At 35.5% G+C, this 24,865-nt stretch overlaps 1 protein-coding gene and 1 long non-coding RNA gene across 2 annotated transcripts; both read right to left on the minus strand.

Annotated features, from left to right (window-relative positions):
• Positions 1-663: 663 nt before the first annotated feature.
• On the minus strand, positions 664-4,658 carry LOC122723891 (NF-X1-type zinc finger protein NFXL1). The gene is made up of 2 exons (XM_043957814.1): positions 4,419-4,658; positions 664-4,121 (listed from the first exon to the last, which is right to left on the minus strand). The coding sequence occupies exon 2, from the start codon at positions 4,074-4,076 to the stop codon at positions 768-770; it is 3,309 nt and encodes a 1,102-aa protein (XP_043813749.1). The 5' UTR covers positions 4,077-4,121; positions 4,419-4,658; the 3' UTR covers positions 664-767.
• Positions 4,659-14,973: 10,315 nt separating this feature from the next.
• Positions 14,974-17,186, minus strand: LOC110618043. Its single transcript, XR_002488458.2, has 2 exons — positions 16,604-17,186; positions 14,974-15,753 (listed from the first exon to the last, which is right to left on the minus strand). It is a non-coding gene; the product is annotated as an uncharacterized LOC110618043 (long non-coding RNA).
• Positions 17,187-24,865: the final 7,679 nt, after the last annotated feature.

A 24,865-nucleotide genomic window follows, 5' to 3' on the forward strand; every position in this document is an offset into this window, starting at 1 on the left:
AAAAATCAAGAAATTTAGTATAAAAATCATGGAATCAATTAAATCAAGAAATTTAGAGTAAAAAAAATAAATTGAAGTTTCTAAACTAATTTAAACAAAAAATTAAAAATATGTTAAATTGAACTAATCAATTAAATATTCTCAAATTTTGAATATTTATTTATTATGATAATGACAATGCGCATCAACGAGCACAAACAAAAATCAATAACTTCTTGATTGTACTTTATTGAAAAGTTATGAAACCTCAAAGGAGTAAAAGTTTATTTTATTTTAAGATATTCAAAATCGTTATCCAATTGAAGGAAGCAGCTATAATATAATACACCGTTTAAATCATCCAGTTACAGATAATAATCAAGCTGGACAGGACACATTTGAGGAATTATATTGATATTGCATTTTAAAACATGCAATAAAAAAAAAAAAAAAAAAAAAAAAAAACAACACTCAAAGAGTTCAAAAATGGGCAATGTGATTAACCCCTAATAAGTTCAACTTTACGGCATGAAAATTCTTCAATACAGCAGACGTACATATGCGTCCTAAAGTTTCATGGGTAGGCTTTAAAATTTAATAATAATAGTCGGAGAAAAACCACCAAAAGCCAGAATTAAATGCATGATTTACCTACTTAAAAAAACATAAAAATTAACAAAAAAAAAAAAGGGATGGCGAGATAGTTGAATTAAACAAAAAAATATTAGAACATAACAGTTGCAGACCAAATGCGGCACTTGTCTTCCATATTCCAAAATCCTATTAACCTATTGTATATTCTCAGTGTCATAAGCTTTCTCCCAATCATCCACAACTTCAGACAGCTCTGCTTGACTTGAAGCTCCTCCAGGCAGCTCAGATGAAGTGGAAATGCTTGGATTTAATTCCATTCTTGAATTAGCTGCAAGTTTTGCAGGATCTTCAATCCTAACAGATGTGGCAGATGTCCTGGAAGTCGATTCAGAATCTAAGGCACTCCACCGATTAATTGTAGCAGTAATAGGAGCTTCTTTTCCCTTCCATGCAGAAGCCTGCACATCTACAGATCCATGAGACCACTCTTCACTGCCCCATGAATCTTCCCTCCAACCATGCTCCGGAACTACAGCCTTTTTCCATGGCTTCAAAGCTGCTACTGCTCCACCTTTGGTATTCCCTGTCCCTCCCCAAGGATTAGCTGGTGCGTTTGATGCACCACCACTTTGAAGAACCACAACTGCCCCTTGATATACTGATCCGTGATCCAACCTTCGCATCGCAGTTGCCGCGCGAGCAGGATCATTAAATACAGCCAGTGCATTCTTATCATTCAACCAAACTAATTCACATTCCCCACCAAATCTGAGCACTAATGAACTTATATCTGCCTCCCTTGGCAAATCTAAAAAAGAAACAACTAGCCTGGGATCCATGTCTACTAAAGGATCAAATGCAGGTGGATGGGGAGCGGTTAAAGTGGTGGTACCCTTAACCCCGATCACACGTGATGGTGTTTTGGATTTGGGGGTAACATGCACCACAATGAAACGCTTTGGCTCCCAACCAGCAGCATAAACAGCAAGCTTCCACCTATCAGCAATCAACCTAACTGCATCTCTCTTATCCTTTAGCATAGGGCAGAACACATGAAGCTTGAGACCATTAATTGATCCTCTGTTCTTGCCGAGTACCAAGTACTTGCACCTTTCCTCCACTGCAAGCACCCACTTTGGATCCCGTCTGTATAGGTCTGAGAGCAGCTCTGTCACAGCAGAATTCTCACCAAAATGAAGAGCTTCCAAGTTTGGAGTGATGTCAAATGCATCAGCAAGAACCCTTTTGCGCTCCAATTTAGCACATTCATCATCACAAACGAGCTTCCTCTGGCCAAGTGGAATTTTCTTGCCAGTTGATTCCACTGGCTGAAGTGGTACAGGCAACTTTTGGACAATGGATGCTTCAAAGACAGTATCAGCATTAAAACCACTGTTGCTCCCTCCAGCATCACAAGGAACAGATGCTGTTATCCTGCCACAGGAACAAGTAATTGTGACAGGGAACTCACATCTCACATCAGGACAAGGAGAGGAAGGATGACAAAGTGCAGTGCAAGTGTGTCTGCAATCTCTTCTAGGGGCACCACATGTCTGCCCACAAGAAGCTCTTGGACCTGCTTCAATTCCAGACGAAGAAGTATCACAAGGTGGTGGGTGACAAGTTCTGCCACATGCATGCAGACCACACTGCCTAGTCTTACCACAAAGTTTGTTGCATCTAATATCCTTTGATCCACAAGGAATGTTCCCAAGAACAACATGTCCACCAACACACTCCTTTGCAATAGGGACAGAACAAGGTGGGCAATCTCCAAAGTGGCAGCTATGAGATGCTGAATGACCACAAGGTTGAGGAACTGAACATGGGAGTTGACATGAAGGAGGAGGTGTGCCACAGGGCAAAGGAGGAGGTATTGAAGTTCTCCCACATGCACAGCTCAAATCAGTGAAAATTGTCTCAAGGCAAGGCGGACAATGGCCAGTATGACACAATGACTCACAAGAATGTTGTCCACACCTTAATTTCTTTCCACAAGCCATCTGACAGAAGTGCGGATCCCAATCACCAGTGAGAAGATTGTGAAGATTGGAAATAGGACAACACCTTTCACTACAGCGGTGCCTCCCACAATTCTTCTTTCGGCCACAAGGCTTCTCACATGCAAACTTTTCATTCTCTGAACTTGTTTTGAAGCATTCCACAGTTCGAGAAGTCGATCCACATCGGCATTTTTGGGTGACAAGAACCAAACACGGTGGACAATCCCCAGCATGGCAAACCTCCTTACAGTGGTGTATCCTGCAAGCAAGGGGTTTGCCACATATTTGATCACAATTCGGAATAGGATCCAAACAACTCTTTCTTTCCAACTGCAAACTTGTTTTCCCACAATAGCACGACTTCACCCTGCCTGGCATCAAGTCACAATCCCCACAAGGACCTGGATGACAAGTGTTGCTACACTCATGATTTCCACAAGCCAACATCTTCTTGCATGTCAAATTACAAGAGAAAACACCATCTTCAGCTTTCACCTCTCCTTTTACAGCCATATCTCCACATAGGACAGTCTCCACTTTTTTCTTGCAAAAACATGAAGCAGAGACTAAAACCTGACAAGGATCACAAGAACCCACATGGCATATCTTCTCACATCGATGACGCCAACATTCAAGAAGCTTATCACAATGTTGACCACAAGTAAGAACAGACATCCGATCAGAGCATCTTGTTGTGATTATTTTCTTCCCACAAGGACACACCCGTGGTGGAGCAAATGCTTTACAAGGAGGGCATGGACCTGGGTGGCATTGCAGAACACAAACATGGGGACAAAGATCCTCCTTGTTTTCACCTGCACCTGGAACTCTCCTCTCAAGTGGCTTTCCACATGGTTCACCACAGGAATGAGGGGTCAAATACAAATCAGAAGGTGGTTCAGTCCTCTTTCCACAAAAACAAACATACTTTATCTCCTTCAAGGATGTGAGCTGCACAGACTGACAACCTGGGCATCGCCAATTAAACCCCTGACTCTTCTCAGCTGACAAATCAATAGAAGTTGGAGCACGAGCCCATTTCTTGATGCAATTCAAATGAAAAATAGAATAACAGCTTGAGCAAGACCAAATAGATGCAGACCTCCGGACCATATCATAACAGATCATACACTCAACAGTACCCTTCACAAGCTTGTCCTTAATTTCCTGCACGAGCTGGGGCAAATTGGGGTCTTTCAAGTCCTTAACCTCATGTGTATGGCTCCTGTCCCTCTCTTTCTCCCTGTCTCTCCTGTGATTAGTAGGCCAAGGCTTGCGACCCCGAGAGGCATTGCTATTTCCACTATGCCTAGGACTGGGTGGAGCAGATGTATGATTGGTGTGTCCACCGCCAATTCCATTTGGAGGTGAACCGAAGCTTGATGGTGGGTTCACAACAGCATTAGAACCAGATCCTCTAGGAACCCATGTTTGGCGAGCATGTTGGTTGGGGAATCTACTAGTCCTATCCCTGTGATCGTTTCGGGATGGAAAGCTCATACTCTGATACGAAAGACGACCACAACTCGTATCCTCCACCACTGACTGATACAAAGAACACGCAAGAAAATGATAAAAAAAAAAAAATCAATTCAAACAGTACCCAGAATTTAGAGAAACAAATAAATCAAACAGAACATTTGAAAATAAAATCTTTGATGTCTAATCAAATAGAATGATCAAAATTTTCAATTCCAATTTCACCTCAAACTAAATAAAATTATCTAAACCAAATTTTCTCTGAAACAAAAAACCCTCGATTACGATCTTATATTGAATTCACAAAAATGTAAAGAAAGATGAATCTAAAAAAAGAAAAGAAAAGAAAAGGGTAAAAAATACCTGATGAGCAAGAACTTCGATCCAAGTAATACGCAGCTGTGTCGCTGAAAATTTTTCTCTTGGTTTCTTGATTTACTTCTCAAGTTTCCGATTTGATTGGAAATATATAAGAGAGGATTGAGGGTCGGTTTCCCCTCGTTCCAATTTCCAAATGGGGTTTCGGCACAACTCAGATTTTTCGTGGTTTATTGGTCACGAGGGGGAAGAGGGCAGGCGGCTTGGTGGCTTGGCGTGAGCTCAAAGTTTCTTTTTTTCTTTTTTTTTTTTCTTTTTTTTTTTAAGAAACAAATATAATATATACATATATAATTATTAATATTATTTAACTCGCTGGGTACGATTGCTGCACGTGCGTGCTTGCTGCGCACTCACACGCCTTGACCCCGTTACCGCCGGTCAAACGTGACCATTTGATCATGCTCCCGTCCCCGTCTTTGAAATTAAATATTTTTTTTAGTAAGAAATTAAATATTATACTTATTCCTCATTACTCATTTTCCTTTTTCATTCATTTTAAATTATAAATAACTCATATACGTATATGTGAATTTAATTTTTAATTAATTTTTTAATAAAAATTTACTATATATTCTTTAAATTTTATCATTAATTTTTTCAATAAAGTTGGATTTTATTGCTAATAATAATTTGATTTAGATATTTTAAAAAATTAATTATTTAGTCTATCAATTTTACTTTCATTGCACGCTTATATTCTTTTAATTATTTTATTGTTAATTTTTTAAAATTAAATTATTATATAATCTCTAAATATTATAATTATATATAATTTCATTTTACCATTTTATCATTATTTATAATTTCATTTATTAATTTTATCTTTTTATTTCTTTTTTTCTAGATCTCTCCATTTTCCTCTGAGAAAAGAGATCGAAAAGGTTTAATAAATAAATATGATGGTTGAAATTGTGATCAATTATAAAATTAAAAGATAAAAATACAAATAGTTGAAATATATAAATATTAAATAGTAATTTAATTTTAATAATTTATTAATTATTCATTTAATTTTAAAATTTTTATTTTAATTCTTTACTTTCAAATCACAGTGAATGATTCTGAAAGGAGATTGGATTATGATATTCAACGAAACATTGATATGATACTTTATAGAATTTTGGAATCGTTGTTGACTTATTTTCAAGATGATCAAAGTATCATGGAGAAGAATTATGGAACCCAAAAGAAATATACTTGATATCATAAGCCGACAATATAATTGTCTAGATAGATAATCGTCTTCATAACTCCGACCTGTGTAGAATTTTTTGCAGAGGATAATCTGTTCTGATTTCTATGATGTGTGACTCGAAATATTATCGTAGTTTTGTGGCTGATATTAGAACTGCAAATGCCAACTTTTCGAAAGGAGGATAATTCAGCTCTGCCTCCAAAACTTGGCTGGCATAATATACTAGATTTTGCTTCCCATTATTTTTACGAATGAATACCAAGCAAACTATTTCTTGTGTCATAGATAAGTATAGAAATAATATTTCACTTTCAACAGGCGGGCTTAGCAATGAAAGAGACGATAAAAAGGTTTTTAGACTTTTAAAATCCTATGTACACTCTTTTTCCCATTCAAACTTACTTTTGCCTTTTAAGACTTTGAAGAACAGGGGACACTCATTAACTCGTCCATTCAACATTTGTATTTTATTAACAGTTTTGGATACTTTTATATTTTAGATGATACTGATCTTTTCAGGGTTTGCCTCTATGCCTCTTTCTAAGATTATATACCTTAAAAACTTTCCAGCTTTTACCTGACGATATACTTATCATGGTTCAGCTTCATACCCGACTCGTCCAGTATGTGAAAGATTTTCTGGATATCTTTTGAATGGTCTTCCAAGGATCGACTCTTCACTATCATGTCATCCACGTATACTTCGACTGTTAACCCCACCATGTCCTTAAAGATTCTCAACACTAGTCTTTAGTGTCGCCCCCGTGTTTTTTAATTCAAAATATATTACCTTGTAGTAGTAAACTCTTTCGTCCGTTATGAATATTGTATTTTCTGCGTCCTTGGAATCCATCATGATTTGATGGTATCCTGAAATGGTGTCAAGAAAGGAAACCACTGTATAACCTGAGATCGAGTCTACTAATCTGTCGATGGATGGTAACAAGTAATGATCTTTTAGACATACTTTATTCAGGTCAATAAAATCCACGCATGTAATACCCGGCTAGATTCCGGCATCGGAATCCCTACCTTCCGGCGGAATCTCTGTTGGAATCTGGAATTTTTGAAGATGCCAGAGGCTTCTAGAGGGGTAAAATGTGTTTTCTAAAATGTTTTTACTGATTTCATGGTTTTAAATGAAATAGGATTTGAGTTTTAAAATGAAAAAACCAAGGAGGCGTTTGCCAGGTTCGGCCGCCGAAAGTGAAGTTCGGCCGCCGAACATGCATGAGTTTAGGGGGCACGTTAGGCCGCCGAAGGTCTTTGACCAGGCCACCTATAAAAGGCCCTCAGATCGGAAATGGGCGAGTTTTCTCCCCATTCTCGAGCTCAGGTGAGTTTTTGTCCTCCCTTGGCCGTTTTCATGTTCTTTCTTCATCTCCTTCATGTTTTCATGAGTTCCATGGTTATTTTGAAGAGTTTTAAAGCTTGGATCAAGTTTTGGGAGCTTGGAGCTTTTGGAGCTTGGATTCTCCACACCTCCGAGTTAGAGATCACACCACCCTCGATCTTCAAGAGGTAAGTGTAGATCTTTGCTTCCCTAGTGTTTTTATAAAGTTTTACGAAGGTTTTAATGGTAGAGTATGGGTAGATATGCATGTTAGGAGTTATGTGGGTTTTATGCCCAATGTATGTCAATGTATGATTATATGTGTTTATGTGATGATATATTGTTAGTTTATGCTCCTTTATGCTTGTGGGAGTGAGTATGCATGATGGGAAGAGAGTATGTGAGGATTTGGGTTGTTTTGATGGTTTTGGCCTATGTGGGTCATAAGCTATCTATGTATGTTTTGATGTTGTTTTTGGAGTTTAATCAAGTTGTTAAGCTCCTTTGTGCATGGTTAAGGGTCTATGCATGTTTTGGTAAAGTTGGGTGTTTGTTTTGGGGTGTTGGAAGGTTTGGAAGGCTTGAATGCATGTGAAGCTGAGTTCTGCCCTTCTGGGAAGAACTCAGGTTCGGCCGCCGAAAGTAGCTTCGGCCGCCGAACCTGCCTTTGAACGCATGGATAGGCCGCCTAACCTTGCCCCCGAAAGTTGAGTTTTGGCTTGAAAGCAGACTTTCGGCCGCCGAAGGAAGGATTCGGCCGCCGAAAGTGCCTGACTTTCGTCTCTGGAGTGGGAATTTCGGTCGCCGAAGGTGCCGCCGAAAGTGCCCGAGTTTCGTCTCTGAAGGGAGGGTTCGGCCGCCAAAGGTGCCGCCGAAAGTGCCCTGTCCAGCCTTTTCATGGTTGTTTTCTATGCATGTTTAAGTGATGTTTTAAGGGGTTTTTGGGTAGTTGTTTATGAGTTGTTTAGAGTGTGTTGGCACCTCATTCGAGTCCACCTGTGTAGGACCGGACTCGAGGGATCGAGGAGGCCATCAGTGTTAGCAGTTGCAGAGTCGGTTCGGCGTCTGCCAGAGGTGAGTAGAACTAAACTTAATCTTTTATTTTAATAAAATCAAATGCCTAAAGCATGCTCATGCATCATGTTTATATGTAATAGGATGATTGCACTAGTTTCACGAATGTGACGCATTGCATAAATTGTTGATTATATGATGAGATGGGTGGACCAAGGCGACCTCAATAGCCCGTAAGTCTGTCATTGAGTCCTTGTTAGTCGGGCGAGTACATGTAGGAAAGCCCAATGAGAGCTCCTTCGGGGCCGAGTTATGACAGAGGGAATGTTGGGGTCATGTCTAACCCTGAGGGGAAGGACGTTTCGAGAACCCTCTAAAATCACCCGCGAGAGGAAGTGATTGCTAGCGTGAACTCAAGCGGGAGTGAAAAGGATTGTTGTGTAATAGTTGTGATATGACGCATTTCATGAAAGCATGTAATTAATGAACTGTTTTCCTTGTTTCTACTCACTGGGCTTTTTAGCTTACCCCTCTCCCCTAACCCCAGTGTTGCAGGTTTGAAGTCGATCGGGAAGTCTCAAGAGTAAAGGTTAAGCTTATGTAATAGTTTTAGATTAGCACTTTTAGTGTGGACATGTATTATAATTGGTATAATGATTTGTAAGAGAATGTAATGTAAAGTAGAGCAGAGTTATGTTCATGGATTAGTACTGTGCTTGGCCCTAAGACTTGGTTAGTCCCTGTTCAATACATGATGTATGTAATGTTTTAGATGTTGAGTTGTGTTGAACTAATCTTGTGGCATGTGTTGTCTACCACGTTATGTTATGGATGAGGACCCTAGTAGAGGTCTTATGTTTGTGGTTTGATGCATGCACAGGTTAGGTTCTAGTTCTTTGGATGTAACTCCGGCTTGATGTATGCTATGTTGACCCAGCTAGAGTTTTTGAGAGCTCTAGTAGGGGGTTTCTTTATGTTTTCAGTTATGTTGCATACAGGGCAAGCTCGGTACTTACATCATATGTTTCAGTTTTTATGTTAAAGTTTTGTTCATGTATGGGATTTGACCAGGTGATAGGAGGTATGTTTGGCTTGCTACGGGTCCCGGCGGCCTTAAGCCGATCTGGATCCTAGCGCCGGTGGCGATTCGGGCCGTTACGGTAGGGTATCGGTTTCCGGGTCGTTACAACGCACATCCTTCATTTTCAGTTAGCTTTCTTTATCAGGACTGCATTGGCCAGTGATATAGGATATTGGACTTCCTTTATTAATCCTGCACTCAAAAGCTTACATACCTCTTTTTTTATCACTTGCTGCCTCTTTGGTGTAAATTTTCTTCTTTTTTTTTTTATTGAATTGGTTTGTCGGTCTTGTCAATAGATAGCTTATCTATTATGGATAATGAGAGTTAGATCCACACACATGTTATATCTTTTGAAAACCAAGCAAAAGTGATTACATCTTTTGCATGACATAGTTTGAACTTTTGAAAATGAGTTGGGATCGTGGTTAGATGGGCCAATTGTAACTAGTTTTATGTTTTTCGCATATTTGTACACTAAGTTTTAAATGTTTACAATGAAATTTTAGAAATTTCTATAATGGTTTGGTCTAAAACAAAGTAATTTTACTTTATTACAAAAATAAATTTAATTTCATAGGAATTATATGTTTTTCTTATACATTTACTTAAGTGATTCTTACTTTTAAGAAATAATAATTTTACAAATGATATGTTAAATTAACGATAATTAATGTTTTATAAATGTATTTTTACACAAATTAAGATAATTAAAATTGTATTAAACTAATAACATTATTATTAATTAAGATAATATTTTATTATATTATTTATAAGAATGTATCATTATTTTTATATTTGAAATGTTAATATTTTCTTATATATTTGAAAATGTCATTATTTAGTTTAATGTAATTTAATCATAATGATAACTTCGATGTTGTAAATAGTTTGGTCACCTTTTTTTAAACAAATAGTAGGACTTGAATATTCTTAAGAATTGAAGATGTTAATTTATTAGTTAAGAGAATCATCTCCTAATTTCATTCGGTTGTTTTAAAATTAAATTTAAATATTGATATTATTTAATTTTTAAAAGGAAAAAAAAGCGACTGATCATCTAGAATTAAAATAGTTGATTTCAATCTAATTCAAAGTATATTTTTATCATATCAATTTCGATTGGTTTCAATTTGATTTTAGTTTCAAATTAAATCAGTTCAAGTTTAGACCAAATCGACTTCAAAGGGTGTCAATTTTCAACTTTTATCAATTTTTTCAAAAGTCTTCAAAGCCACGGTGGTTTCTGGAGCAATTGGAAATGGAAAATTTTTTGAAACACTCATCATATTCAACAGGAAATGTGACGATAGAAGAAAAGAAAATTGAAAAATGAAAATTTGAAATTGTATTACTTAGTTTAGTACCACTGGTTTATATATAGAGTTAGTCTATATAAAAAGTTATAGGCGGGAAAATAAGAAATTAACTTCTTAACTAACTACTAACAACTTGATCTAAGCTAGAAACATCCATATAGAATAAATAACTTCACTCCCTCCCCCGCAAGTTGAAGAATGGATATCTATTATTCCCAGCTTGAGAACTAGAGCTTGAAAAGGTGATAAAGCTAGAGCCTTTGTGTAGATGTGGACGAGCTGAGCATGAGAAGGAACTGGTGATAAGTGAATGAGGCAAGAAGAAACCTTTTCTCGTACAATATTACAGTCGAATTCAATGTGCTTGGGAATATTGGATTGGCTGCAATATAGTGCAGATTAATTATCACAGTAAACGCTAGTAGGAAAGGAGTGACTAACATGAAGGTCTTATAGTAAATATTTGATCCATTGGACTTCACAAGTAGTTGCAGTCAATGCCCTATATTCTGCTTCAGAGGAAGATATGAAAACTATTGGTTGTTTCTTAGATTTCCAACTGATAAGAAATTATCCAAGGTTAACAAAAAAACCAGTTATAGATTTTTTGGTATCAAGACATCCAGCCTAATCAAAGCCACTCAAGGCTTTTAAGTGAATGGTAAAAGCAGATGAGAAGAGCAACTCTTTTCCTGGAGCATGTTTAATGTAAAGAAGGACCCTGTGGAGTGCCTGCAAATGAAGGGATGTGGGCTTGGCCAAATACTAACTTGACTACTGCACTGCAAAAGTGATATCTGGCCTAGTGGTGGTCTAGTAATCTGCCTACAAGTCTTCTGTAAGTGGAAAGATAAGGTAAAGGTTCTATGCTAGAGCTCAGCTTCAAAATGAGTGTCCATAGAGGTGGAAATAGGCTTGGCAGTTAGGTATCTAGTATCAGTTAGAGTGTCTAAAGTATTTTTTATATATATATAAAGAGATACCAAAACGTGCTCTTACAATTTCCAGTCCTAAGAAGAAGTTCAAATTACCGATATCTTTGATTTTAAAGGAATCATCCAGAAACTATTTTATTCTATTAATTTTTAAGAGATTATTGCCTGCTAATATGACATCATCCATATACACAAGAATGATAGTAAAAGAAATGGTTTGTTTGTTGACAAATAAAGAGTAATCTACCTTGGATTGTTTATAACCACATTGAATCAGGGCTTGAGACAACTTTGCAAACCACCACCTGTTTGCCTGTTTTAGTCCATAGAGTGACTTCTGTAATTTGCATACTTGGGTGGAAGAAGAGGATTGAAAACCAAGAGGTAATGTCATGTAGACTTTCTCATCAAGATCTCCATGAAGCATTATTGACATCCAATTTTTTAAGGTGCCATCGATTAATAGAAGCTAAAACTAGTAGTAATCTCACAATAGTCAATTTCGCAACTGGTGAGAAGGTGTCCAGAAAATCACGGTCTTCTATTTGGATGTATCCCTTAGCCACCAACCTTGCCTTATATCTCCCAATGCATCTATTAGATTTTTACTTTATTTTATACATCTATTTGCAACCAATTGAGAATTTTCCAAGAGGTAGATCAACAAGAATCCATGTGTTATTTTGTTCCAGTGCCTTGATTTCATTGTCCATAACTTCTCTCCAATGAAGGTCTTTAACAGCTTGGGCGCATATGTCTTAGGTTCATTATAAGAAGAAATTAGAAGAGTAAAATGGGAATGGGAAGATGATAAATTATTGTAGGAAAGAACATAATGTATGGTGTATCTAACAATGGTCTTTGTTTGAAGAGAATTGCAAGAATAATCTTGGAGATAGGCTAATATTCTTTTGATTCTTGTAAACTATCTGTGATGAGCAAAGAGATCAAGGTTCAGTTGAGAATGAGTTGGTGGGGTAGAGGTAGGTAGATCAATATCACATAACATCATTAGTATCAGTAATTTGAGAAAAAATGAGAGAGATAGAAGATTCAGAGAAGGGAAAAACAGCTTCATAAAACTGGACATGTCTAAAAGTAAAGAAAGATTTAAACGTAAGGTCCATCAAAACAAAACCTTTAGTGTTGGATGGGTACCTCAGAAAAATACACTTTCTTACCCTTGTATCTAATTTGGATCTGTCAACTATCAATGTAGAAGCAAAACATAGAGAACCAACTACTTTAAGAGAACTGTCGTCTGGATCAGAATTATACAAGACTGGGAATGGAGATCTCTCTTTGAGAAGAGGGGTAGGGAATCTATTTATGAGAAAAGCTGAATGCAAAATAGCATAATCCCAGAAAGATTTAAGTAGGTGAGACTAAAAGATTAAAGCTCTAGCTACATTCAATAAGTGTTGATGTTTTCTTTCAACTATGTCATTCTACTGAGGGGTTTCTACACAACTGGTTTGAAGATAATTCCTTTTGACATATAAAATTCCTTCATAAGAAATTTTAGACCATTATCACTTCTAATCATTTGAAATTTAATGTGAAACTGAATCTCAACCATGGTCTCAAAAGATTGTAAAAGAGTTCTAACTTCAGACTTAACCTTCATAAGATATAACTAAGTAAATCTGGAGAAGTCATCTACTATGCTCAAGAAATATTTATGGCTATGAATTGAAGGTACAGAGCAGCACCCTAAATATCTGCATGTATCAATTGAAAGGTAGCAACAGAAACAATTTCACTAGTTGTAAATGGCAACTTCTTTTGCTTAGCAAGATGACAGATGTCACACACATGATCAACAGAATTACAAGTAATCAAAGGATAAGACTTATTCAAGACTAGAAGTCTACGGTGAGAAGGATGTCCCAACTTGTAATGCTATATGTTTGACACAAGAAAAGAGGAACTAGTTGAGTTGCAGACAGTGGTAGATAAAGGATCAGATGTGGCAACAAGTAATGGATTCATCAAAGTATACAATCCTCCCTTTATTTCAGCTAAACCAATCATCTTCCAGGTTATAACCTCCTGGATGTAACAATATTAATGATGGAAAAATAAGGAGCAATGTAAAGGAGTAATGAGTTTAGTAACTGATATGAAATTGAAAGTGAAAGAGGGAATAAAAAGCACTTCAGTCAAGAAAATATCTTGATAAAGGAAATAGTGCCAAGGAGAATAGCTAAAACACTGCTACCATAAGGTAACTTCACTGTTAATGATTTAATTGATTTATAATCAGAGAACATATTAAAGAAGGAGCATATGTGGTCAATTGCTCCTATATCCGGAATCCAAGAAGTTCTGAATTGAGCAGCAAGAGTAAAGCGATTACTTTTGGCCCCTTCTGGAGATTTAACAGATATTAATTTATCAAGATCAGCACTGGTGAGTTGATTAGCCAAATAAGAAGAACTTACTGTCACAAGAGGATCTCGAATTAAAGACAACAATCTTTGAAATTATTCTGGTGTGAGATTCATATTGGAAGAAAAATGATGATCTTGTGGAATATTTTCAAACATTGGTCCAGAATTCATATTTTTAGTAGTTACAACATTGATATTAGGTGTGCCAGAATTTCTAAACTTGAAGCTTGGTGGGTACCCAGACTTTTTGTAAAAAGTGTCTACTGTGTGTCTAAATTTTCCACCATAAATACACACTTTAATAGATCTATGAGTTTGTCCTCTACCAATTGAAAGTTGCCCTCTTCCACTAGAACTAATATTTCTTAGGCCATCAATCTCAAATCTTGAAATTTTATTAAATAAAATCTTTAGTTCAACATTGTTTACATAATTCATGTCTTTCTTATTGGACAATTAAAGAAAAGGCTTTGTTGATAAATGGAAGAGGCTCTGTCATCATGATTTATGACTTGACATGTGCAAATTGTTCATTTAGTCCTTTCAAGAATCTTATTATATAGTCACTTTGTATGTAGGTCTGAATGGTATTAAGTGCTCCACAATCACAAGGTGTATAACATTTATAAGAAGGAATTGGTCTAAAATTATTCAATTCATTCCATAGGATCTTTAATTGAGTAAAGTATTCTGTTATTGAGAGGATCTTTAATTCAGTAAAGTATTCTGTTACCGAGAGTTCTCCTTACTTAAAATTGAAGATCTCTTCCTGCAGATTTGAAATTCGGATCACATCACCTTGACAGAATCTGTCTTTCAAGCCATTCCAAACATCAACTGCTTTGTCAAGCCACAATATGCTTTGTGTAATGGACATGAGACTACTGTATTTTTGTAGCGTTGCCAAGTAGAGTACATTGAATTAGTCTTTGCTGGTGCAGAAAGTGTGCCATCGATGAAACAGTCTTTGCTGGTGCAGGAAGTGTGCCATCGATGAAACAGTCTTTGCTGGTGCAAGAAGTGTGCCATCGATGAAACTTAGTTTATTCTAGGAAACTAAGGTCATTTGCATAGCCCTAGCCTAAGAGAGGTGATTTGATTCTGTGAGTGAGGGAGAAACTAGTACTAATTAGAATGTAGAAAATACAGACTAATTGGATTTTGGAGATGATCTGAAGTGGATGCCATGAAAGAAGAATTAAGAAAGCTTAAAAATGAAGGTAGAAGAAAAATAACTGTCGAAACAGTCAGCTCTGATACCATGTGATGATAGAAGAAAAGGAAATTGGAAATTGTATTACTTAGTTTGATACCACTTGTTTATATATAGAATTAGTCTATACAGAAAGTTATAGGCAGGAAAACAAGAAACTAACTACTAACAACTTGAGCTAAGCTAGAAGCTTCCATCTAGAATAAATAACTTCACAATAAAATTGTAAAGCAACATCACATGTAAGAAGACACACTTCACATATTATGGATTTCAAGACAAGAACAATGCTATTAGGAACTCAAAAGAGATTTTTGCCCAAGAGAAGTGGTAACAGTTGCCAAGCTTAGTTCTCCTAGCTTATCATCAATGAGCTATTTTCTTCATCTTTGCCATATGCTTCATCATCTTCATCTTTCTTATCTTTGTCATCTTTTTCTCCATCTTCTCCATCTGCTTCCTCATCTTCCATATCTTCATCATTAGATGCCTCATTTTCATCATCTTGTTTGTCTTTGGCCTCTTCTTCCTCATCATCTTTATAGTCTGCTTTGTCATCTTCATAATCAAATGCCTTATTTTCCTCATATATGTCATCATCTTCTTTATTTTTGTCATATGCTTCCTTATCTTCGTCGTTAAATGTCGCATCTTCCTCATCTTTGTCACCTTCTTCATCTTTATCATCTGATTTTTCATTTGATTCCAAGATTCCTTATTCATTGATCATTGCCCGTAGATTTCTTGTCTAATTCTTCACCTAGCCCCTCATTTAGAGTTTTGCTTGTGCTTATGGAGGCATATTGATCAAACATTAGTGCAAGTTTAGTGATCCTTACAAAGTTACAGAGATGGTTTTAGATATTGGTGAATAACTTGAACAAAAGCAAGTATATTTGAATATTTAGATTCTATATTCTTACAAAACGATTTAAATAACAGTATTATGAGAAAGAAGATTTAAAGTAAAAAACTAACATAGAAAAAACATGCATATACCAAAAACATCAACAATGTAAGATTATAAAAATAATCAGTTATAAGATTTCATTGGGTAATGACAACAATTTTTCTTTAGTAAGAATATGTTTTTAAACAAAGCACAGAAGGACTTAAGATACATCAAAACTAAGGCTAAAGCTACAAATATAGGAAGCTTCTAATATCAATATCATAGACCATCATACAAGTAAAGTTTAGTTGTCCAATTTTCAATCTCTCCATATCTGATTCAACAAACAATTATGTAAGTAATCTATGGCTTCCACATTGAGATTCTTTTTGTTTCTTTAAAAATTTCAGCACAAGTTGTAGAGGCTGCAAAATGATAATGTTTCCTTTTTCTTATACAATAGCCACATTCCAAATCTCAAATCATATATCACTTCTTTGAGATGGTCACTTCCTTAGATGCCCATTCAGAGATAGAATACCATGATTTTTTTTCATATCCCTCTTTCCCATTTTTGCATATTTTCTTTCATCTAAAACACTCTCATGAGACTTATACTCTGCTGCATGTTTACGCTTTTTGTTCACGAACACCTTCAAGACACAATCATGGCCAAACTCATTTTGATACACAAATCATTAAATTTTCTCATTATTAAGGAAAGATTGAAGATTCCGACTTAAAAACTTCTTGAACCAAAATTTTCAACAACTATAGAGGCAAGAATAATACCATTATTATGATGAATTGAGGATTTCAGATCGATTGAAGGTTTTTCAGCTTTCACAGCAACGAGTTCGTAATTCTCCAATTCTAATTCAAGTACACTTCTTTCTTCAACACCCAAGAGATTTCCATTTTGATTTTTATGTGCAGTTGCTCCCCGAATCTGGTTGATCTTTCCTTTGGATTCCATAATTCTTCTCAATGATCCTTGATCATCTTAGAAATAAGTTGACAAGGATTCTAAAATTTTATAAAGTATCATATCAAAGCTTCATCGACTATCATCCTTCAATCCCTTTTCAAAATCATCTATTACGATGTGAGAGGAGTATTTGGAAGTAAAGTAACGGAGAGAAAGAAAGGGAAAGAGAGAAGGAACAGGGAATTTGAGAGAGAGCAGAAGCAAGACGAAGAAGAATCTTGATTTTCTCTACTTATAATATTATTAATCATATGATTTTTGGTTAATTTATTAAAAATATTATTATTGTAGCCAATTCTTACGCAACAATAGTTCATAGTATTTGGTATTTCTAGAAAATAAAATAAAATAATAAAAATAAAATAATTAAATCTCTTCTGCTATAGTTTTTTTAATATGTCGTGCTGAATAATTGTAATTTTTTTAATCAGATGTTTAAAATAATTAAAAAAATTATGGATATATATTGTTATTTCGTTATTGATATATATTTTTCTCTAATATAATTAATTATAAAAAATATATTCACTTCATATAAAATTTAGATGATACTCTTTTTATTCAATAATATGATAGCATGTTAATATAAAAAAGAAAATTTTAGAAATCTCTAAACCAATTGCTGCCAATTGGGAGCTCTTCTCTTTAATTCCTCTGCAAAACTCAGAGGAGTAGATTAATGTTGGAGGCCCCTGCTAGATTCATTGATGTTTAAATGTGTCATGTTGTTGTTATGTTGTTATTTTTTAAGATCTAGTCATATTTTCTGTAACAGTCCGGAAACCGGACTGCTACCGGCGCTAGGATTCAGGTAGACTTAAGGTCGCCGGAACCCGTAGCAAGCCTACTGTGCACTCTGTGTACCTGATAAATTCCATACATGATCATTTATTTCCATAAAAATTTTTCATTTTTATCATTCACCAAGCTTGACCTGTGCATGCACTAACCTGTAAACATCAAACCCCATGCTAGAGCTCTCATCGATGCTCTAGATGGGTCATCATCATATATCAAGCTTGGATCTCAACATAATACATCCATAAACTATTACATAATGACCATATAAAAAGGGATTTAAACAAATTCTAGGGCCAAGCACAATACTAACTCAATATACATTATATGACTTTTACATTATCTCTTGTACATTACATGTCCACTACTCTATACTATTACCCTTAAACTTTACCATTGTTGTTCCTCTGCCTTCTCTATGGCCCTGAAAACATGGGATTAGGGAGAGGGGTGAGCTACTAGAGCCCAGTGAGTAGAACAATAAAAAAAAACATTTAAAACATGCTAACATGAAATGTATCACATCACAATCAAATTACAGTACGGACGGACTGACCCAAAAATCCCTCTGCTCTGTACCCGGCCCTCAAGGGGCTCATCAAGACTTCTGTTACATGCATAAAATCTCTATGCCCGGCCCTCAAGGGGCTCCTCAGGACTTCTGTTACATAAACATAAACATCAGAGGGCTAAAGGGTCCTACTCTGTGTCCGTCCCCATCAACAAGAAAGAATGCAATGCGTCATCTTCGTGAACACTAATGCAATGCAATACACCCTAATATCATATGGCATTTATGATGCATGAATCATGCTAAAAGCTTTCATAATGAAAAACATAGTTTAGTTCCACTCACCTCTGTCAACTGCTGAACAGTCTCTGTAACTCTAACTCTGTGGGCCTCCTTGGTTCCTCGGGTCCGCACCTACACAGGTGGACTCAAATGAGGACCAAACATACTCTCACATAGCTATAAACATCTCCCCAAAAACCCCCTAAAACATCATAAATATGCATGAAAAAATGGCCAAAGGAAGGCTGGACAGGGCACTTTTGGCGGCAGGTTCAGCGGCCGAAAGCCCCTCCAGAGCCGAAACTCAGGCACTTTCGGCGGCACCTTCGGCGGCCGAAAGTCCTTTCCAGATCCGAAAGTCCAAACTTTCGGGGGCAAGGTTCGGGGGCTGAAAGACCTTCCAGAGCCGAAAGTCACCCACCTTCGGCGGCATGTTCGGCGGCCGAACCTTCCCTCCAGAGACGAAAGTCTCAACTTTCGGGGGCAAGGTTAGGCGGCCAAAACAGCCTACTCAAGGGGTTCGGCGGCCAAACCTTGCTTCGGCGGCCGAACCTGAGTTTTGCCCAGAAGGCAGAACTCGGGTCAATATGCATACTCAGCCTCCCAAAACTAAACCAAACACACTCAACATGCAAACCAACTTTCTATAACATGCCTATCCTCTTTTCCATGCCTATAGGAGCTTAAAAACTAGTTCAAACTGTACAAACAACATCAAAACATTAAACATAGCACATGATCAACATATACTCAACTTCAAGATCTACCCTATCACATGCCATTACACACTCTTCAACTCTTTAAACCATGCTTAAAACATAGGGGGAGGTGAGGATCCATGCTTACCTCTTGAAGAACGAGAGGATCGATGGTCCTAACTCGGAGATGTGGAGGAAAAAATCCAAAATCTCCAAAACTCTCAACTTTGCCTTCTTTTGCTCAAAACTTCAAAAAAACACAAGTTAAACACTCATTAAAGCTTGCATGATGTGAAAAACATGGTGAAAACAGCCAAGGAAGGACAAAACCTACCTCTGACCACAAAGAGAACTCAAACCTCCTCCATTTCCGGTCAACGAGGCTTTTATAGGTGGCCAACCGACTCTCCTTCGGCGGCCTAAACTGCATGCGAAACCATGCAATGTTCGGCGGCCGAACCTGGCAATTGTCCCCTTGGTCTTTTCCTTTGCAAAACTCAATTTGCTTAAGCAAAAACATAAAAACATGTTAAAACATTTTGAAAAACCTCAATTTTACCCTTATGGCAGGCTCCGACATCCCTGAATCCCAGATTTCAACGGAGAGTCCGCCGGAAAGTAAGAATTCCGATGTCGGGATCTAGCCGGATATTACATTTTCAATAAGTCTACTATAATTTAGTATAATAATCTAGTTTTAATTCGCTTAAATATATGACGCACTATTATATTTTGCTTTATTAAATTTTATTATTTTATCGTATAATATAATTTTTAAATTTATTTTTTATTTGGCAAAAGTTAAGATATTATGTATTCTAAATAAATTTCGTAACCTCATGAGTGGAGTTTTATCTCACCAAGTTGTGTTATAGTGGGGAATTACATTTGCTGTGCAGCTTTTTTTTTTTTTTTTTAATTTTCTCATTTTATGTGTATTTGGGCTTAATGTATTGGATTATTGTTAATATTGGGCTGTTAGGCTTTTTTTAAGACCTTTTAATGAATTTTTTTTTATCAAAAATATATCAATCATTTAAAAAAGCTATAAAATTTAATATTATATAAAAGGGACAAAGCTTATAAAATAAGCCTATTAATATAAGGATTCTTATAGTTTAAAAAATGTAGTAATCCAACAGCTCATAAAAATTTTAAAGATCCAATTTGAATAATCGACTTTCTTACTTAGTAGAAATAAATTACCGTTTCTTTTTTTTTAAATTTCTCGACTATTTTCGATAATCAAAAAGATAAAGTTTGTTATTTCAAACATAGTCAAAATCTAAAACAACCAATTAAAACACAAATAGCAAACACAAGTTAAAAATTGACAGACACATACACAACAATTAAAGAAAGAAGGACGATATTGAAAAGGATGATATTGCACACTCTAAAAAGGAAAGCAGGGACTTCTTCAATCGCATTAAGCTCAACTTCTTAAAATATGAAAAGACTTCCAAATCTTCTATTCGACAAAGGATAGAGGAGAAAACAACTAGAAATGACTAATCTCAAATGGGATTTTTTACCACTAGATAAACACACATGACAAGACTATGATCAGAAATGGCTAGCCTTCATCATTAGACAAACACACATGACAAGACTACAACAAAAAATGACTAGCTTTAACGCCAAACTCTTAGTGAGGGGGGGGAAGAGCCACCCACTCGATAAAAGCAGGGATAACAATGACTCATGACATAGACAAAACGCACTCTTAGTGAGGGGAGGGAAGAGCCACCCTGACATCTCAAAAGAAAGAGAACCATAGGATTCTCATAAAACTTTTTATTTTAATCTTTTCTAAAGATATTTTTTAAGACCTTTTATTTTTCTTGCTGTAATAATATTATACATATCAATTTAGCAGGAGCGGTTCCACACTTGTACTCTCGTACATTTTAATTCAATTTTTAATTTTCACTGAAAACCAAATTAAAAGCAGAATGGATCCATGCTGAATCAAACTACCTTGTCTATAAACAAGCTGACAACGTCATCATTTGGAGAGAATCCCATTAATTCCCTGTTTCGAGCAACTGCCAATTTTCAACTTCACAACTTCCTTTTCCATGAAATTTTCTTAACAATTTCTGTTTTTTCTTTTTAATAAAGATAAAGCATTTTGTTTTTAATATTTACTCCTGATTTGAAGAAAAAGAAAAACACAGAATTACGAGAAATAAGAACAACACTAGACTCTATTTATCCATCAAAATTGAGAAACTGTTCATAACTATGCATGAAAGCAAATTCCCATATCTCTCCTTCCTCTCCACCAGTTCATGAATCTCAATTAATTATCCAAAGATAATATTTACATCAACACAAGGAAGCTTTAAAAGAAAAACAGAGGATCTACCACACAACCAGAGAATGGAAATGGTCTCCTCTAAAAGAAGCGAAACTGGAATCTATGAATCGCCAACCGAGATGGGTCTTGCACCTAACCCCAACGGAGAGCGAGAGAGATGGCGGCCGCCATTAATTTCTTTGAGAACAGGTCTAATCTCAGATTTCCCTGGAGACCAATCCATGATTTTATTATTTGATTCTTGCTTGATCTTAATCACTTGACTGTGAAGTGGGAAACCCATATCAACTCCAAAATCTTCTTTCCCAACAATCTTCTGTTCCATCTTCTACAAAAGCTTCAACGCCATAGGAGTTTGTTTATAAACGAGTGGAAAGCGAAGAAAGTTGATGAGACGTAGAAGATGAGGGAAGAAAACAGAGGAAGTTGGGCAGGAAAATTCCGAGTTTGCATCGTTTCAACTTTCAGCGACTATTTGAGACCGTGTTGAAGATAAGATCAAATTTTTTCATCGTTATCCCAACCGCGAATTTTGGCGCGTGTTTTAGCTTTTCCGGAGGTTTCGTGTTCTGTTTTCGTCGCGCTACTTTCTCGCCTGTGGATAGTAACCCGACTATGGACTTTCAAAACTTTAGCTATCAAGTTTTTATGAGACGCGTGTTAAAAAACTAATCTAATTTCTCTATATATATTATTCCTAAAATTTCATCATGATTTAAAAAAAACAATCTTTCTAATTAAATACTAAAAAATATTTAATATATTATTATCTGTAGTAATTTAAAGTTTTTATTTTAAATTTTCAATAAATTAATTTAATTTTTATTAATATTTTAAAAAAAATTAAATATTTAATTCGATTCCAATCAAGGAAAATATATGAATGTTATTAAGAATTTTTAAATTAGGTGTGAACGTTGACGCAAAGACGTGACATTATAAGCCATTTTAACGTGATAAATCAAGTATTCTGGGAATTGAGCACGAGGGCAACTACGTTATTTTGAAGAATAAGTGGGGGCATTTACGGTAATGGATTGAATGGTCTGAAACGGTTGACGTCTTAGGTTACTGGGGTCAAAAGTTTTGTTGTTTGGCAGACGGAATATGTTCAGCTTTGACGTTGACATTACCTGGTCGGTTGACGTTGCTTAATTTGCTTAGTTTTGCTGCTACTAAGTTGAAAAACACAAATTACTTTCAAAATTTTGATTTTATCAAATTAAAAATCATCACGAGAAATTATTAAAATACCCTGAAAATATATTACTTTTCATTTTTAGATTAGATTATAATTAGCACTTGTATCCTTTATTTTTTATAATATAAATATTTTAATCTCTATATTTTTATTTTATTGAGTCTATAAAAATATTATATTTTTAATTTTGATTGAGATTTTTTAAAATTAATTTGACAGAGTCAAAAGCAAATAAATTGTTAAAATTTTAAAATAAAAAATATAATTTCAATCACTCTTAGATCTAATCTTTTTTAATTGTATTCATAATCTCTCCTCCATTTATCTATTTTGGTATTGATATTATATCTTTTCACAACTGATATAAGATTTGAGTTAGCTTCTCACGTTTAAAATCTGATAAATTTGGATTAAATTTTAGGCATGCCAAAAGAAAATTCAAGGGAAAGAAGTGTTATAAGGGATAAGTTCCTCAGGTCTACGATCTGTTAAATTTGAATCAAATCTAACTCATCCCAAAAGAAAATTCAAAGAAAATAACTCTATGTATTTTGTATAATATTATCCTTTTTATGTGAAATTCAACAGTATATACTGTGAGAGAAATAAAAACATATTATCCATATTATCTTTTTCACAATCGATATGAGATTCAACAGTATCGATGATTATTTTCTCTCCAGAGACCAAAAGCTGACATTGGTTGAGTTTACAACTGCGTTTGGAGTCAAATTAAGTTGAGTCGAGTCTCTACGTTTCTTGTTTTTATAAGTTTATAATTGATTTGTACTTTAGAAAACCCTTTAGTATTAGATGGTCCAACCTCTGATTAGACTGGTTTTATATCTAATTTTGTATTAATTCTTTCCTGAAATTTATAAAAATTAAAAAGATTAATACTAATTAAATCCTAAAAATCTCAATCACTCTATGTTTAAAATCTCAAATTACAAAAATTGTAAAACACAAAATTCCACATTTAAAACTTTATTTTTCTTTCTTTTTTTTTTTTTTCTCTTTCTTCCTCGAAACTCTCCTTTCTCTTCTGCTCGACATATAACAAATCCTTCACTACCCACTACCCATCTAGCTTTGTGTTTCTTGTGCCATGAGAGCATTCGTTCATTCTGCAAGAGAGATTCGTGAAAGGTTCTTGGACTCTTCCAAAGAAGAAATTTTTTATTCAAACCTCCCTAGACATCTGTTACTGACTACTAATTCAAAATAAAATAGAATTCTACTATTAGCTGGAAACAAGATGCCAGCACTTCAACAGTGAGTGCATCCCCCTTCTCACTAGCGTTGTTCATTATGGGTTATTGAAGAAGCCTATGTTTCTTTCTGAGGTATCTTGTCCAAATTGCTCCCAGTCCGATTCTTTTGTTGTATGTGCTTGGATGGCCATATGCTTCATTCTCACACAAGCTGAAAGGCTCTTTTCTTTAACTATGTTCTTTTCTCCTTTAATCTTAATGTGTTTGCACAGCCTTTTGAGGTTGTTGTAGCAAGAGAGAACTCTCCTCTGTTTACCTCTACCAGTACCGATGGTCACATTCTCTCCAGAGTTGAGGAGCGACTAATTGAGTTTGCAACTGTGTTTATGTAGAGTATGGGCCTGATTTTGTGTTAATCCTTGTTTATCAATGAAATTCTATCTTAAGACAAAAAGAAAATTTATAAAACTGAAAAAAAAAAACTTAAAAATCCTAAAAATCTCGATCATTTTATACCTAAAATCTAAAATTACAAAAATTGCAAAACCCAAAATCCCACGCCTAAATCCTTTCTTCTTGTTTCTGTTTCTCTTCCGCGTGACACACAGCAATTACAATTATCAAGACGAAAATCATGCGCACAAGCCTATATAGATAATATCCATATGCTTAATAATATTTAAACACCAAAATCATGAAAAAAAAAAGACATAAATATTATTGATTTTACAATTCTTGAAAGCCCAAAACCGAACTGAGTCGGCTTCATTTTGACTCGATAGACATTGTCTTTGATGTGAGAAAGTAAGGATAATTCTCAGATAAATTTACATACATTCCACCAATAAAAAATTAAAAAATTATTTATTATCAAAACTCACCCTATAATATACTAAGTGATGTTGGAGAAACTAAATAGATGACGTGGTCGGAATAGAACTGTACTGTGATTGCTTAAACCTGCAAGAGAATATGAAGTGGTGGGTGCCTGGTGGATGTCCACGGCAGCTATTCTGACGCTCAAGTCAGTAAGATGAAA

Source organism: Manihot esculenta, chromosome 6 (genome assembly GCF_001659605.2).
Source record: "Manihot esculenta cultivar AM560-2 chromosome 6, M.esculenta_v8, whole genome shotgun sequence".
NCBI lineage: Eukaryota > Viridiplantae > Streptophyta > Magnoliopsida > Malpighiales > Euphorbiaceae > Manihot > Manihot esculenta.

What these genes read in the sequence shown, in the direction of transcription:
- LOC122723891 (XM_043957814.1), bottom strand. Translation starts at nt 4,076, where the DNA reads ATGAGCTTTCCATCCCGAAACGATCACAGGGATAGGACTAGTAGATTC.